The sequence below is a fragment of the Vanellus vanellus genome (assembly GCF_965231255.1).
Source record: "Vanellus vanellus genome assembly, chromosome: 1".
NCBI classification, from domain to species: Eukaryota; Metazoa; Chordata; class Aves; order Charadriiformes; family Charadriidae; genus Vanellus; species Vanellus vanellus.
The window spans coordinates 211,024,467-211,041,606 of NC_138905.1; the positions used below are offsets into that span (position 1 = coordinate 211,024,467).

At 40.5% G+C, this 17,140-nt stretch overlaps 2 protein-coding genes across 3 annotated transcripts in view; one reads left to right on the top strand and one right to left on the bottom strand.

Annotated features, from left to right (window-relative positions):
- Positions 1-4,265, top strand: part of SMCO4 (single-pass membrane protein with coiled-coil domains 4) — a 30,101-nt gene extending 25,836 nt beyond the window's left edge. For both annotated transcript variants that reach the window (XM_082492952.1, XM_082492951.1), the window contains one exon: positions 3,217-4,265. In XM_082492952.1, the coding sequence (XP_082349078.1) occupies positions 3,350-3,529 (180 nt within the window). In that variant the 5' untranslated portion in view covers positions 3,217-3,349 and the 3' untranslated portion in view covers positions 3,530-4,265. The remainder of the gene's footprint in view (positions 1-3,216) is intronic.
- A 7,055-nt stretch (positions 4,266-11,320) lies between these two features.
- Positions 11,321-17,140, bottom strand: part of DEUP1 (deuterosome assembly protein 1) — a gene marked incomplete at both ends in the record, with an annotated part of 44,303 nt that continues 38,483 nt past the window's right edge. Inside the window, one exon of the mRNA XM_082482945.1 lies at positions 11,321-11,491. Coding sequence (XP_082339071.1) covers positions 11,321-11,491 — 171 coding nt within the window. The remainder of the gene's footprint in view (positions 11,492-17,140) is intronic.

Consider the following 17,140-nt stretch of genomic DNA (forward strand, 5'->3'; position numbering starts at 1 on the left):
CCAGGCTCTAGCGGCGGCAGTGGCCTGGCAGCAACTTGCAGACATTCACTGCTTCCATTTTATGGTTCAGTTAAGATGAACCCTAAGGCTCATCTCTCTGCAAACTGTGGGCCAGTTTCTGTGCAAGTCCATCTCTGCCAGTAGCAAAGCCAAGTAACCCATTCTACTGGAAACGTATTTGGAGATTGATGCCAGATCCCCAAACTGGAGAGCATCAGCTTGCAATTCAAGTGGTGCTGACATTTGCGGGAAGGATTTCTGTTCTAAGCCGTCAGATGTTAGCTAGTGTATGTAATTAACTTGGTATAATTTTGCTTCAGAATGAAATATTCATTCAAAAGAGACTTAAAAAACATCCTGTTGTTTTTAATGTCTGGGTAGCAAGTGATGCTGCGTAGAGCAAGGCATACATTTATTGTTAGAGAGATTGGTTTCATGGCAACTCCTGTTTGTTACTATGGTACACAGAAAGTCCCAAAGGCTTTTACTGTCCATCACTTCTTGGGTCTTGTGAGTAATCCAGATACAAAACCCACTGACGTACATTTGCGGTGGAGACAGAAAACAATAGGAAAATACTGTAGCCCAAATGCTCTGGTTGTCTAGTTACCCCAAACGGCAAATGCAAAACTTTATTTTGCATAGTAGTTCTTCTAGAGTTTGGTAACAAGCTTGTGACCAGAGGAGGAGGACAATGAAATGGAAATGGAAGGGGTAAAACAAAGATGTCTTTTGCCCCAGAGGAAACTTCTTCACCAAAAGGGTTGTCAAGCATTAGAACAGCCTGCCCAGGGAAGTGGTTGAGTCACCATCCCTGGAGGTATTTAAAAGATGTGGCACTTAAGCACATGGTTTAGTGGTAGACTTATCAGTGCTAGGTTTATGGTTGGACTCGATTAATCTGATAATCTTAAAGGTCTTTTCCAACCTAAACGATTCTAGGATTCTATGAAATTCAAGAGTGAGTTAGAGAAGCAGTAAACAACAAAACCAAACCAGAAACCCATAGCTTGCAGAGGGTGGAATACCTACCAAAGACTCTACCAAATAATCAGGAAGACAGCTGGGGATTTGCTGAGAAGAAACAGTTACGGAAGTTTAGAAATTAAGTAGTCCCATTTGATTAAAGACTGAAACAGGGTATCATGTGCAGTGGCTCCATGCAATTCCTATTTCCCTCCCCATGATGAAGTTTACTGACCACTTCTGGTCTTTCTAAATCTGTCACGTGTTTTGATTCTAATGCTGCAGCTTGCAAAAGGAATTGGTTCTTTCTAAGACTTGAAGTTAGCTCTTTTGAAAATCTTCCCAATTGCCAAAATTTCCCTTTTATGCTTTATCGAAGCTGAAATGAAGCATTTGCCCCAGAGTCCAGGTTGAATTGGCAAAGTTTATAATCAGAAGAAACTGCATGAAAGGTGTGTGTGCATGGGATGCAGCATCTGTGAATCCAGCTGAACACAGAGATCCTGTCACCCTTGATAGGGTTTTGTTGGTGGTGTTTTTTTTAGATTGTATCCAGGAAGGACCATATAAAGACAGTAATACTGACCCATTGATTTGCTCATGGTTTCCCTGTATCATATGGTCGCTCAGATAGTCTGATCACTTCCATAAGTTTGAGTAGACTTATTAAACATTTTACCCTAATTGATGCACTATCTCACCAACCTTACTGGCTGTGTGAGATTCACAGTAGACAGGTTGCTGCTGTTATGAGAAAGGATGAAAACTCCTTTGTAGTTGCATGTAGCCTATAGGTGGGGATTCTTGTTTTGTACATGAGCATTTTAGTTCAGTTTTGTTTCTGTGGTCAGGCTGACAAATAAGATTGAGTGCCAACACCAACAGAAAGCATCCCACCTTCAGTGAAAACCACTACTCTGTTTTTAAAACGTAATCATAAAACAACGTGTAACATGGACCAGAGATGACACATCAAGAGGAAATCGTTTGTGGTGAACCAAGTGAGCTTTGCAGCTTTGCTTGTTGACACATGCTCCACTCCTACAGTAGAATGCTAAAGTCATCTTCATATTTTGATATAAAGAAGGAGGAAAGAAAAGAGGCAGTTACATTAACCCACTAATTTCTTCCTATGTTTTCTTCTGAGTACGTAAGGGAGCGATGGAAAAACATCAGTTCATAGTTTACTTCCAATTCAGCTCCATCTTTGACACCAGTAACTGTTAGCCTCCAAGTTTGTGTTTAGATATGTCTGGTCTGTATCCAGCTACTGTGCCCCTGCAGAAATGGGGATGTGGCAAAGAGGAAAACAGCCAAATGCCAAAAAGTTGGCATCCTCCCTCCTCCCTGTGCGGTCAGTGAATTACACAGCTGTAGGCAGCTTAGGGGCAGAAAACTTAACGGTGTGAAAATATTAAGCACCTACTAATTCTCCTTATTTCAGAGAGGCTTTCATACTGTGCGGTGGTTTTGTTAATCTGACTTTATAGATACTTCTGCTTTTAAAAATTGGTCTAGTAGGTGCTTCAGAGCAGCTGCCTTATTAATGGCTGCTTGTCTACCCCAGTGATTTGTAAGCAGGCTGGTTACTGTTTGGGATCTTTTTCTTATAAAAATGACAGCTGTAATAAGAATGACAGCACTGAGTCGTGTTATGATTTAGACTTTGTTCTGTGGCAGCAGAGCCAGAAATGTAAGTTAAGCAGCTCTTTCCCCATGTTTCTTCCTGTTAGAATACACCTTATTCCAATAAATGCCTGGTGAGGGTGATAAATGCTTAATGCTCTTCCTTATGGCAGGGTGCGTGCTTGCCCTTCCTCCTTCTGTAGGTTTGTGGGGAGCCACAGAGCTTTAGTTGGGAGCCTGCTGCTGCTAGGAGAAGGGGCAGCTGGTGCTCTGTGTTGACGCAAGACTAATTCATATTATTTTCATTAAGTCTTTAGCCACGTTATCTTGTTTGCCTTAGAGGGTAAAATGTATGGTGCTGGGCTTTGGTTCTGGCTTAACAGAGCGCAAGTCCAGTGCTCTCGGACAAATACACGCACCGTGATGAACTGCTGTAGTGTTTATGGGGAAAGCGTTACTGATGAGCTGAATGAGTGCCCTGCGATTCCGTTTACTTTAAAGAAGCTGCATAGATATTGGTGCCGGTTGGATAAAAGATTTACCAAGTGGAACTGCAAATGGTTTTAATAACTAGAATATGTGTAGATCTTGCTCAAAAGAATTGTTTATTTCCTTCTCTTGCAGTTTCTTGCACAGCCAACTACTTGAAGGAGAAGGAATTCTTCGACCCTTTTGTTTCAAAAGACCTTGGTCTATTTTCCGCTGCTCAACTCCCTTCGCTTACCTGTTTTGGTGAACAAAAGATCCGAAAAGGAGGATGAGGCAGCTAAGAGGAAAACCCAAAAAAGAGACCTCCAAAGATAAAAAGGAGAGAAAACAGGCAATGCAAGAGGCCCGGCAACAAATCACCACCGTCGTGCTTCCCACGCTGGCTGTTGTAGTATTGCTGATTGTTGTGTTTGTTTATGTCGCGACTCGTCCAAATACAACTGAATGATGCAGCTTTTCAGACTTTCTAGCTTTGGGGTATTAATAATTTTATCAAGAGCCAAAAGGAACTCTCTGCCACTCTTTTAGTACTTTACAAAGGAACTTGCTGGTATTGTCAGTCTTTCTCTTGGTTAGGGTCCCGCAGATTCTCTTTAGGAATGTAACATAAAACGTATTAGTGAGTGTGCCAGTACGTTTTATGCTCCAGTTCATGTGCCTTTCAGAATTTTAAAATGGTGTTTTTCTTAAATCTGTTTGAAGCTCTATATTGTAAAAGAAAATCATGTTCTGCTATAAATTTGTAAAAAAAATCAGCTTCCAGCTTTTATCGCTGTTATGGATAATGTTGCTCCCATGAGCTCCTGTATGTCTATTTCAGAACTTCCAAAGAAGTACAGTTCTTCTTTGTACTTAATGTCATATGAAGTGCTTTGATTCAGAAAGGATATATTTATTTTTTGAATAAAAGAGAGAAGTCTTACTTGGAATCTTCAAATTATTTTGCAAAAAATGTGACTTATTGTGAAAGCCTCCATTGTGTAATAATTTTTTCATTAAACACTATATATAGTTCACTGAAAAGGAACTGCTTTTTGCTGTGAGATGCCAACACGCCGAGTGAACACTTCAGGATCTGCCGGAAGGAATCCTATGGAGCTTGGAAAGGGAGATTCTACCGGTTTATGGTGAGGTGATAACAAACTACGTAAACACGGATAGTTGTTTATGTGATGTTAAATATTTAAAACTGCATAAAAGTGGCAATTAAAAGGTGATTTTGGATACAGCCCTTGATTTCTTTTTTATTTTTTTAAGGGAAGCAAAAGTAACATTAGTATAACATAGGTCTCTAATCTATTTGCTGAAGTGAGCTGCTGTCCTGTGCCATTCCCCTCTCCCCCTCACTTAAAGGAAGCTGTGAGCACAGTTTAGGCAGTTTTATTCTAGGAAATCAAGCTATAAATTCTGATCAAAATGCTTCAATAATCCTGTATTCTTCTACAGCCCTCTCTCATCCGGATATTACAAGGTGCTCGCTAAGAACTAACCTTCAGAAGACTGGGGAGGGAGTTTGAGAACTCTCGACTGCTGCTTAAATACAGGCCAAGCAAGGAAGAACGTGATGCTGCAGTGCACTGAAGCGTAGCAGGAAATATTTCTGCGCCGACAGTCAAAGCCCCCCTTGAATCTTTACTTCACATGCTGTCTTTCGGCACAGGGATAGTCCCAGCGAAGCCAGTGGGACTGTTGGTACATGTGCCAGCCAAAGGCTGTGCCTTGCTTCCTGCGTTAACCCTGTGTATTGCTCCTGTGCAGAACGCTACTGCCAACCAAAGTTGCATTGCAGGAAAAATAACGTAGGCAAGCAAATGCAATTCCCCTGCAGCAGACTTTGCCCTAAGGGACGTGTCCCCAGAGCGGGATGAGTCTGTGGCCAGCTATAAACTAACCCTGTTCAGAGTGAGTTGCATACCCTGTGATGCTGGGATGGCCACAGCTAGTGACGCCTGCTGTGCCACTGCTGTCAGTAGTGCCTAGAATTAAATGGGCCCTGCCAACTAAGATGTTTTGAAATACAAAAATTGCTAAAAACTAAAAGGAAGAGTTTGGCTGAACGGATAGGTTGGTTCCCCCCCGTCCCCAGCCTGCAGCGTAGTTGGGATATGCGCACAGCAAACCACGCAGACAAGGTGGGCGTCACGGTATGCCCAGAAGAGTGTTTACCCAGCGGGTGACCAGCGGGAAGGCTGCTGCGGAGCCCCTGTGCTCACCGAGCCACGTGCTGGGACTGGAAATTATCTCTGCTTTGGTATTGGGAACTGCTTCCTTCAGCTGGAGAGATCCGAAATGATGCATCTGTGAAAGTAATTGCTTAGTCTGTGTCATCTCCCAGCTGTTCCTGTTCTCCCAGGCACCAAATCATTTTTGTCTTATTTTTATTTTATCCTCAGTCAGGGATGGCTGCACTGGAGCTCTCCTAGTTTGCCCTTTTTTGAGAGGGGGTGTTCAGCTTAAATAAAATTTGTGCCTGAGGAAGTGAATAAAAGTGTGCGTAGTTTAAATATGTGCCTTCTGCAGGGGACTCAGCGTCTTGAGTGTCTGGAACAGAAGCAAACCCGCTAATCTCTTCCACAGATTCCTCTTCCTCATCTTCGTCTTCCAAAGACTCCTAACTGAGGTTGTCCTGGCCCTGCTCGTTCCGTGATCCTTTCTGACGGCTCTGACAAATTCCCTGTGACTTCCCTGTCTCCGAGTACCAGGTTTATTTCAGTCCATTCCACCTGCAGGGCTTTTTCATCAGCCCAAGCAATAATTTCATAATTTGGAAAGACTTCCCTGAAACTGTTCAGAGTCCTTACATGATTTTTTTTCCCCCCTTCATTTTCTGCAAAAGTTGAGTCTGTGCCACGTAAGAGCAATTAACTGGCTGATAACAACTAAATAGGTAAAAGGTCGGTTGGGTTAGATAAGATTACTTCTCTAATGAGATGTTTCGTTTCTGCTGCTTTTTCTTATGCTCCCTTTGTGTCTTGTCATCTGAAAATTCTTCAGGTCACAATAATCTTTCCAGAGACAAATGTTTGTTAATATGCACCTATAGCGTAATGCTAATAAGACACATTATGTATTTCAATTCCCTGAAATGAGCAATTTTACTGAGTGCTAATTGAGAGGAAAATAGTGTTACACGTTCTGAATTGTTCCTTACACAGAAGCACAGGGATAGTCCCATTGATTTCACAGTTTGACTCTCAAAAAAAAAAAAAAAATTCTCTAGTAAACAATGAAGTTGGATTCTGACGTTTTCTACCAAATTCCCTTTTATGTGTATTGGATGTGAGAATGTGCATTTGGGAAAATGGTATGAAGTGTCTGTAGACAGAAGGTGTCAAAAATCACTGGGAAGCAATCGGGAAGTAAATTAATGGCAGTTGCCCAAATGTCAACTCCTGTGAACTTCTCAGCCGAAGGTGTAACTGTGTCTCTGTTTTTTTGACTGTATTACGCCAACTGTCAGTTGCCTTCAAAAATGTTTTAGAAATAGGGTTTCAAATCTTTTCCCAGCATACAGTAGCTTGTGGGCAAAATTGAATGATTTATTACAAGCATTTTACCAGAAAACTCATGCTGAGGTAAGTCTTCAGCAGTGTCTTATGATATGGTTTCCAAGAGTGCTCATTATCAGGTGAAGTCATTAAAAACCTGCCATTGCCTTCTGATAAATCAAGTCATAGAAGCAATTTTTTAAAACCAGTTTTTCAAAGCATAAGTCAAATCTGAGTCAAATACTTAAAGATTGAGGTTTGAATGGAGTTTTATAAATGTTTTCGAAGTGCTAGGAAAATAAAGAAATGTTGTTGAGTATTCTCGTGATGGGTAAATGCCCGTGTGTGTTGTAAACGGCCCCAGCTCCCCAAAACCGAGTGGGAGAAGCCAGCGAGGCGGACCGTGCTCTGAACGAAGAACGATAAGTATTTTCAGAACTCAGCCAAATTGTCTCTCGGTCTTCTGTTTCAATCCATCTACATGAAAATGTTTACTTATTCACATCCTGATGCTCAGAGAACAGCACTTTTAAATACACACGGCAGAGAAAATGCATTGTTCTTTTTTCAGACTATTTAGGTTTGGTGCCCGGATGGTACGTGTACAGGCTTGAACCAAAAAAATTCTTGTTACGGTGCTTACATGGGATACGGAGGACTAGAACTTCTGTAGGATTTCTTGCTTCATCTGGGATTGTCCCAGGGTTCAGGTCTAGTCAAAAAAATCCTACTTCTGTCGCAGGAAGTTCAGTGACGGGACGGTTTAGGACTGCTCTGTGCCTTGTAAGGTAACTGAGCAAACGCATTCTTGATCGACCTGTTGCAAAGCTGCTCACAGTTTGGTTCAGAGTAGATCAGAGGAACAAACTGATTGGTTTGTTGGTTTAGGAAGGGAGATGAGCGCAGTGTATCAGCGTCATGGGGCACTGCTCAACCCACTAGTGGCAAATTAGATGCAGCACATTAAATTACAGCCTATTTGTGGTTTTGAGGGTGTCCATGTGATTAAATAGTAACTCAGACACAGTGAACTTTGAGATCTGAACCCTACAGTGAGGAAAAAACAACACACAGTTCCCACATCAGTTTGGCCCATTCAAACGAGCTCCGCTATGAACAATTTTTATCCCGGCGTTTTCTCACTGCTGTGTCTGAGGAGAAAAAAACCAACTTCCCTAGCACAAGGCAGTTGGTGTAAAATCTAGCATATAGCTATTTTGCATGGAATTAAATTAAAAAAGTGAATGCAAAGGACATCATTGGCTGCTGTAGGTTGTGAAGCCAGACCCAAACATAATCCCATCGTCCACGTGACGCAGGGTAAGGACCTTCCCCCAGTGCCCCCTGCCCCCTGCCAGCCGTCTGGGCCCTGGGAGACCCGCGGGCAGCGAGCGGCGGGGCGGGCTGCAGTGCCGCGCAGACCTCCGTCGCCTCTCCAAATAAAACTTTGCTGACATAGCATGGCTGTCCAGTCACCTGGGGTTCATCTCGTTAGACAGTCTCTGTCGATGACTTCTTTCTCATCCCCACTGGTGGTGTTTAGTCTAGTTTTGAATCATTAAGTGGTTCTATACCTATGGTACCACTTAAATCAGGAATTGTAACCACTGTGATAAACCCAGAACAGTGAGACTGGGGGGCTTAGGCGCTTTCTGTAGTATCTCATCCCAGCAGAGATTTGTTAGCCTTTGACCGGGTAAGCTAAAGTCATTGTTCACGTCGACCCATCAGAAAAGCAGGAAAGCCGTGCCTGGGATTTTTCAAAACGTTTGTCCATTTTTGTGTTCGTTTGGCACTGTGTTTTGCTGCTGCTGTTTGCACTCCTCTCTGCATGGATCGGGGTACCCACCATCTGACACTCTCCCGTTCTTATACTCGTAAATTTCCCATACAAAAAAGATGAGAGGAAGAAACAGTAGGAAGAAAATGCACAGAATACCCAACTTTCACGTGAGCCGCTTTTAAACGTTTCTGTTCAGTTACTGTTGTTTCACCAACCGCCCCATCAGAGTAAGTTTTGGGAAGTGAACTGGACAGCAATGGTCTGGCAGCTCTTTTACCACCAACTATTTCAAAATTATATCTCGATGAAACACGTTGGCGGCTGTGTGTACATGACCTCTGTTTTTCCTTCAGCAAAAAAAGCTGGTGGCAGCCCAAACCATTGTTCTTTTTATTTAAAACAACAACTCTTTCAACTGGGAGCCAAAAAAAAGGCTTTTCAGTAAAGCTTTGACAAATCATAGAAGTAGTCCAGCAGCTTACAAGAATTTTCCATTGCCCAGCTATTCACAGAGTAGAATAGAATTTTTTTTGTATGTTTTGGGTAATCCACAGCTCTCGAGCATTGCGCCTTGTCCTGTCAAATGAACCTATCATTAATAATTCATTTTTTTCATTTTTATTAATTCTTTCAGACATTTATAACCTTGGATCCTTCTGATTATTCCTTTTTTGACAACATACATACATCTCCAGTCCCTGTTCGTAGGGTATATAATTTCTCAGTCTTTCTTATTTCTGCTGTCCGTCATTCTTTTAAAAAGTTGTCTGAATAACTTGAAATGTGGTACATGCTGTACACGCTATTTTTGGCATGATAACATCCGGAATATGTATTTTCCTTCTGAAACCTCACCAGTTTAATCAAGTTTTGACTATTTAATACAGTTGAAGTATTGAGAACCAGCGGCGTGGCTCTGGCTGTACTCTGGCAGCAATGGGCTCTTGTTTGAATTGGGGACTGTCAGATGAGGAACCTTTGCTGATTTTGGCTCCAGAGAGAAGGGCGACCTTTCACGTAAGTATGTGTTTAAAGAAATGGCGCTTGGATCCATACTGTCTCAGCACATTTGTGGCATAATATGCTCTGAGCAGGAAATCGCAGTAAACAAGCAGGCTGTTCAGATACAGGTACTTTGCAGTTTTCAGTGCTTTTCGTGGGGAGTTTATTATATGGCGTTACACAAAAGCCAGGCTCAAACTAACTCTGTTATTTCATTAGCCAAAGTCAGTAGCTTGGCCAGATCTTCAAATGCTTTAGAAAAAAAATCTTATAAAGTTTTTGATAATTTCATTCATTCATTCTGTATCGTGACACAGATCTGTATCATGAGAGGGATCTTCAGGCCTGGACTGGATTCAGACACAACATTTCTTTGAAGAACTGGTGCACACTGTCTTGTTGTATGTTTAAATCTTACAATGGCAAAAGAATCTGGCTAACTGGCTAATATCCCATGCTTTTTTTTCTCTTGCCCATTTTGTTGTCTTTTTGCTTCTACAGATCTTTCCCGGCTTAAAATTTAGCCTGATTTCCAGACGTTCCTCCATTTCTTCATTAGTTCTTTTAAAACTCCCAGATGCATCTCCCCTTAATTGATGATGCATATATATTTAGTTTGTTCAGATGTCCTTCCTTCATCTTTTTATTCAGTCCTCGTTCCTCCAGCTGAGTCTAGTAATTTTCCTGAATTTTCCTGTAAAAGGTTCTCTGATTTCCTCATTTTCATTACTCATTTTATTGCAAACCAAGCCAAACTGGTATTTAAAATCTTGTTATTTCATGTAAGTGTGGTGCAGTGTATTTTGTCTTAATGGAAATACAGCTTCCGAAAACAATTTACATTTTTGCTGCGGTCTTGAATATCAATGAGACTTCATTTACTCACAAACTGGAGCTGTTTGACAGTCTGGTATTATTTTTATCCAGATTTTTCCAGGAAGTTGGCAACAGTATATGCTGGAAAGCAGTTCTTCAGGATCTCTTTCACTGAAACTGGTGGTTCATCAACACTGTCTGTAATTTCTGTTTCGCTTGCACAGCAATAGAATTCAGTATGAATTGCAAATAAAAGGAATCTCAACATTATGCAGTTTTTCGGCACATGGAGTTGAATTAACTCTGCTTGGTTTTATAATGTTTTCCTGTGTTGTAGAAAAATATAAAGAATTTAGGCCCTTACCTAAAACAAGTTCTCTGAAGTTAAAGGTTTTTCCCCTATTCCAACGTAGTTAAACAATGAGCCGGCATAGCACCTAAACATCAATACCAAAACAGGCGCTTTCGAAGACTGAATTTAAAACTTGTAAAGTATTAATGTAAAGCGTATAAAGCACCTGAGATCAGACTCTGCCCCAGGTGGAGTCCAACAGGTCTGGCAAAAGAGGCAATACGGGTGGCTCCAAAATATGTGCTTTGCCTATTCACGTTCCCCTCGCAGACCAGGGTGGCTTACGGCGTAAGAAAGAGCGAGCTCAAACGCCTCATTTCAGGAGTCCCAAGAGCTGTTTCTACAGCCGAGAATAACCAAAGCATAGATAAGCTCTTTATGCTAGGATCTATGACATGGCTAAAGGCACCTATTATTCTTGTCCTGTGCAATCCAGAGAATTTCTCTTGGGTGATTATATTTTCAAGGGAATAATTCCAGTTATTAGCCCTCTGTACATCACAGAATTGAAAGTATCTTACTTAATTTACAGTGCTGCAACAGGGTCTCTGCTGCACACAATTTAACTATGCAAAACCAACCTGTATATTTTAGAATATGTTTAGAGTACAATATTTTATAGTCAACTTACAATATTCCTAAATCTGTAGGATAATGATCATCTCACTGAAACCTCGCTGTTAAAAATACATGTTATTGGCAATGGGCCTAAATACGTTAAACGACTAGTTGCAGATTTTAGTTCTAAGAAACTCATGGGTGACTACTTGGTTTTATTTTCTTAGTTGTGTGACTGGCTTAAGTATGCCTGCTTTGCTGTATCCCAGCATATTTTTTTAGAGTATTTTCAGAATGTCTTTGCAGTTCTTCAAGGTGTGAATTTAAACGTTCTTCAAACTCTCTTGTATGTTTCTCTTCCTCTTGAAGGAACTTCTCTGTTGTTGCAAGGAAGGACATCTCAGGGGGATACTGAGCAATGAACAGAAAATCAAAGTTAGTAGAAACCAGCAAGTACCTATGACACGTTTGCATTATCAAATTTTAGATTTGAAATGCATCTTAACCTATAGCAGCTTATAGTGCTATAATGCTTTATACCCCCCAAGAAAAACATGAATCTGGGCATACATTTTTAAAGGCATTCAGGTACCTAAGTGACATAATGTGAGCATGATGTTTGAATACCTGTGATATTCACAGCATTAGGATGTAGATTTGCCATTAAAAATTTAAATATCCCATTAGACAGAATTCAACTGCTTCACAACCTCCAAAGTCTTTGGATCACCTAAAGGTTCTGTTTGTCACTTCTATAATTTAGACCAGGACGGAGGACAATAATCTGTTTTTTGGAATTACAGAATATAACTCGTTGGGTACTGCTGATTGCCTCCTGTAATTTTAGCTCTCTGCTTCTGTGATGTGATGCTTTCTGAGAAAAGGAAGAAAACCTACGCTCATTTCAGTACTATCAACTTCAAGCCCTGATATTCTGAAGAATGTACTAAATTTTATTCGCTGCAGTAGTTCACTGAAAAATCTTCTTTCCATTTAATAAGCATTTAGTAGACTGAGACATAAACCATAACGAAATCGGTCTTAAAATGGTTGTCATGGGATGCAGAGTTGTATAAAGCAAAGGACATGAGTGAGTCTTTGCTGGAACAAGTTCTAAATTTTTAAGCAGCAATTTTTGTTAATTCTTTTTGCTAATACTTAGCATGCTTTCATTGGAATGTCTTTATCAAAAGAAATATGAAATAATTTGTCTTTGTCTAAAGATATTATGCTTGTTTAAATAAATTCAATGTTTATTTTTATAGATACACACAATTTTATGACAAGAATTTTTAATAGTCAACGGAGAAAAAACTTAGGAGCTGTAATACTGAGTAAAAGAAAGGTTATTTTCTCTCTTTATATGATCACATATTGAGAAAGATGATTTAAATTTTTTATCTTAATTAAAATATATGTTAAATAGTTTTAATAACCGATTATTAGAATCTCTGGTTTTGTTTTTCCTAGAATGTAAAAAGCAGAGTTTATCTGTCAGTACATCAAATAGGAATGGCTTCAAATGATTTAAATATTCAAATGTTTTGTGGAAAAGGCCAATTCTATTACACCTGTAAATTTTTATTCTAGGCTCCATTGTATCAGAATGGGGTATTCCCTATTTCCACGGCAACTAGAGGCAGATTCGGTCTTTGCTTTCAGCCTGGTTTAAAACTGCCCTTTAGCAGTTTTTCAGACCAAAAGATAATAACTAGAGAAATGCTTTAAAACACTATTCTATTCAAACTCTTTGCTGCAGACCTTGAGATGAAATTTAGAGATTTCCTATAGGAAACCCCTTTTCTTTTTGAAGTACAGCAGGTAAGCGATCGGCGGAAATAAATTCTGAATGTAATACCATCCTTCCAGAATGAGACAGGCTTTCTAGGATAGGGCTCCTAAAATGAAATTCACAAATAAAGCAGAATCTTCCTTTTCAGTCCCTCCAAATTAGTGTTTTAACAGGGCAGGGAAGAAAAAGTGATGTAATTTGCCATGTAGGATTAAGGAACCCAAAGGTATTGGATCACTTTGTGCCAAAACACTCTTCTACCAATCCCTGCACTAGCAGGGATAAGAAAGAATGTTAATCTTCCAATGTTTGAGAAACTGTGGAGGGAGATCACCATCCTCATAAACACATGCACGATTTCCCACTGATAAATCATCATTGTTTTCTCTATGAATCATAGAATCATCGAATAGTTTGGGTTGGAAGGGACCTTAAAGATCATCTAGTTCCAATCCCCCTCCCATGGGCAGTGATGCCTCCCATGAGACCAGGTTACTCAAAGCCCCATCCAACCTGGTCTTGTTGAAAAGTTGTTCCTGAGATTTTGGATGCCATGGCTACACGCCCATTTATTCCTTCATGGGCTAGGCCACAAAAATGTCTCCTTGTGAGGTTTGGATTCAATGATAGAGTTGGCAGTACTATTTTGAAGTATTTGAAGATGTTTTTTGTATTATGAAAAAGATTGGCTTTGGAGGCTTTACTTAAAGAATCACCATGTGTTTTGCTTACTGAATACCAGCTCTGAAATCACTGAGCAAATAAAATACTTCCAGTGAGAAGCGTAAGAAACTGGGAAGATGTAAATCTGAACTATGAATTTAATAGGTGTCATCACCTACAGAAAAGTCATGTCAGGCTTCTCCATAAGAACAGCAGATTGACATGAGTGCTAGACTTCAGAAATGATATATCAAGTTATGAGAGATTCTCAGAGATTCATTATAACAATGTTTGCAATTGATGACTTCTGATTAGAAGCACATTGGCCTCATGATCAAGCTATTTTCCTAAAATGCTAGCGTCCTTCTCTTCAACTGGTACTTACTTTGATGTATTTTTTTCTTGAAATACACTGTAAACTGCAAATGAGACATTTCTGAATTTCCTCAGAGTTGAGAGAAGAATGTTTATCACTTAGAATAAGCAGATAGTGGTTCCCTACAGCTCCTTACCTGAGGGTCAGACATCACTATCATTTTAGATAGGTCCCTAATGCACTGGTTTTTATGCACTTTGAGAGAAGGTTGTACCTAAACAGGTCTAAAAGGCAACATTTCTTGTTAGCAACTAAGCTTTGCTTTCAAGCCTCTGGTCTGTTCTTTCACTATGTTCTTTATTGTCTTTACTTTCAGTGCCTGAGGAAGAAAAAACATAAAATAACTCCTTTAATCCATGTCTCAGATGAGACTCATGGTCCCTAGTTTTGAATTTCTTTTCCTCAGATAACACTTTTATGTCTTTCGGTTTTCTAACTGGAGCTGGACAGAAATAGGTTCATTAGTAAGCTTTCAACCCACTTTTTGGGTAGTTCGGCAACAAGAACTCTACTTTTTAATTTCTATGGTGTCAGCTGATCCTGTGTTTCTTTGGGGTAAACCAGTAATGAGAATCACCTTTTGCCTCATCGTTTGCTGGAAATGAAGGAGTGCAGCTGATAGAGATGCATATTTCCACATATGAAGTATGTGCTAAATAAGTCTTCTCCTTAAGCAAGAACAACCCAAAGTGCTTATGAATTCACTCTGGATTGCTGGGGAGAAGCACTTCAGGAAGCTACGTCTACTCTCTCTCGCAAACTGCCTAATTAATTTGCCTAGAGTTATCTCTTTCTTTGCCCCATGAGCTCTCCCAGCATTCTTGGATGCAGCTTCAGCAGGGCAGCAGGAAGGCTTTAACACTTGGGATATTCTAACATTTAGTGGTCAAATCATGAGTGGTCAAATCCCAGAGTGTTAAAGTCTGCTCATGTTTAGCCCTTTCTACTTTCCAGGAAAGTTCTTGTAACACCAAGACTAGAAATTGGCCTGGCTAATTTTAGTCTCTCTGTGACTAAATTTGGGGGGGGGGTTTGGGGGTAGTTTCCTCTAACCTTACACCACAACACTTAGGCAGCAGGTACAGATGCCTGTCTTCAACATGCTTCTGCTCATATATGAATCAAAACTGAGAAGCCTAGGAAATGGCTAAGCCATAGAGAAAGGATTTTAGAGGGCCTAGGTACCTAACCAGCTAGGTACTCACCTACGAGTGAAAAGCATGGACCATGGCGTGCCTCAGGGTAGGCTCAAGACTGTCAAAATCATTCCTAATAATGTCCAGCGGTAGAATTTCCACAACTTTCCATTGCAATCTATTTATTAAGCAATTTCCATCCTTAACGTTAGAAAGCTTCCTGATGCTTAATTTAAATTTTCCTTGTTAAAGCTTAACTTTTTCTTCTCTTTCCAAGTCTTCAAAGCGAGAACAGACAATGTCTGTCCATCATCTGAAGAGAAACATGAGAAAGTATTTCTGACTACAAGTAAAGGATCCAGATTGGGAAGTAGAATGTACGTAACTGCTTGCTCCACCTGAAATGGAGAAATTGCATAGAAATGTCCCATTCTGGAGGGGCGAATAATCTCATTGCCTATTCAGTTACCTATTTATTTATTTCTTTTCTGTGGGAAAGATTAAACTTGAAGATGGACATTGGACTGTTCTATAGAATAGTCTTCCCAGAGACTAGGAATGGATCAGGTACCTATTTTCTGAAAAGAGCACACCCCAAAGCACTGTTCAGAGACAAAGTATTTCCCCAGATTTGGAAAGTCTTGAAACAAGAATTTGGGGGGTTATGGGACTTTCCAGTGAATCCCAGCCGAGCTTCCTAGTTTACTCAAAGGCAGGAGTGACTTTCTCTACACATGTAACCTATAAGTAGGAATGTAAAAGGGAACATTTACTAAGGTTTACTGAAGACTCTCTACTGGGAGGAGAGATGTAAGTCTTTGTCTAAAGCCCTAGAGACTATTTTCTCTCTTCCCTAAATACCAACAGGGTAATTTTGGTACATATCAGGACATCACCTGCAATTCTGGTGTTTTCAATTGGCGCTACAAATATCCTTGAGAAAAATGGTCCCTTATAGTATCTTCAGAAATTTTGAACATACTGGAGATTTCACTTAGGTGAAACATCAGTCCTGAAAACTCCATCGAAGAACATACAACATATTGTATGTTTTTCCCTCTTTCTCCTTGATGCAATGGCTTTCCATTTGAACATAGAGCTCGAGAGTAATAGACCACTGAATCATCTCTGTACTAAAGCTGTGGTATCCAACGTCAGTTTGAGTGATGGTTTAATTTTGGCCATCTTCTGAACTTGTACCTGCTTCAATGCCACTGATTTGGACTTAGACACTGTACGAGAAATATCCCTTGCTTAATAGGTTCATTATGTACTTTGCCCACACACCAGCTGGAAAGTGTTTTCCTTATAATCTGGTCAACTGTCTTGGCATCGACCCTGTCCTGAGTGCCAGCTGGGAAATAGTTTCCCTGCAGCTTGCATAAATGTCTCACAATGGATATTTTCCTTGGGCTGGCCAGAAACAGAAGCTTTGTGGTCTGGTGTCACCGTCTGACACTTCTGACAGAAGACAGGAGGAAAACTGGTGTTTATCAGACTCTCCTGAAAAAGTCCAAACAATTCATTTCACGATTAGCAGTTTAAAGAGAAAAACTCTCAAGCCATGAGAAACCCCAGCAGAACTGGGGACCACCACAAACTGCTTGAAGATGATTGTTGGTGTCATCATGCCTCTTCGCTTCTACTCCAGGTGACGAGTAGCAAGAAAATTGCCGAGTGGTTCCCCCCAGTAAATGCTGAAGTCTTCCCTCTTCTCTCTTGACAGGCTCAGCCACACACCTGCAGTTCAGGGTCTCCTGGGTACAAAGATGCACCAATCAGCTGGACAGAGAGATGGCTACAGTCCATTCCTCTCTAATCTGTTAGTTCCGTTATTTAATGATGGTGTGGTTGCATGGTTTGAGGTCTGGAAAATAAGTGCTAAGTTTTCAACTGTGGCCTGTAGTGGAGGCCTACGGAAGAATAGAAGATACTAAGAAAGATGATAAGCTCAAATTTAAAGAGAGATCTAAAGTCAAAGAAGCATGGAAAGTTTTTCCTAAGAAGTTGCCCTAGGCAAAGTGGGATTTATCCCCCTTGTCATGGAGGTTGGTAATCTCCAGCCTATGAAGACCGAAAGAAATAATGCTGCA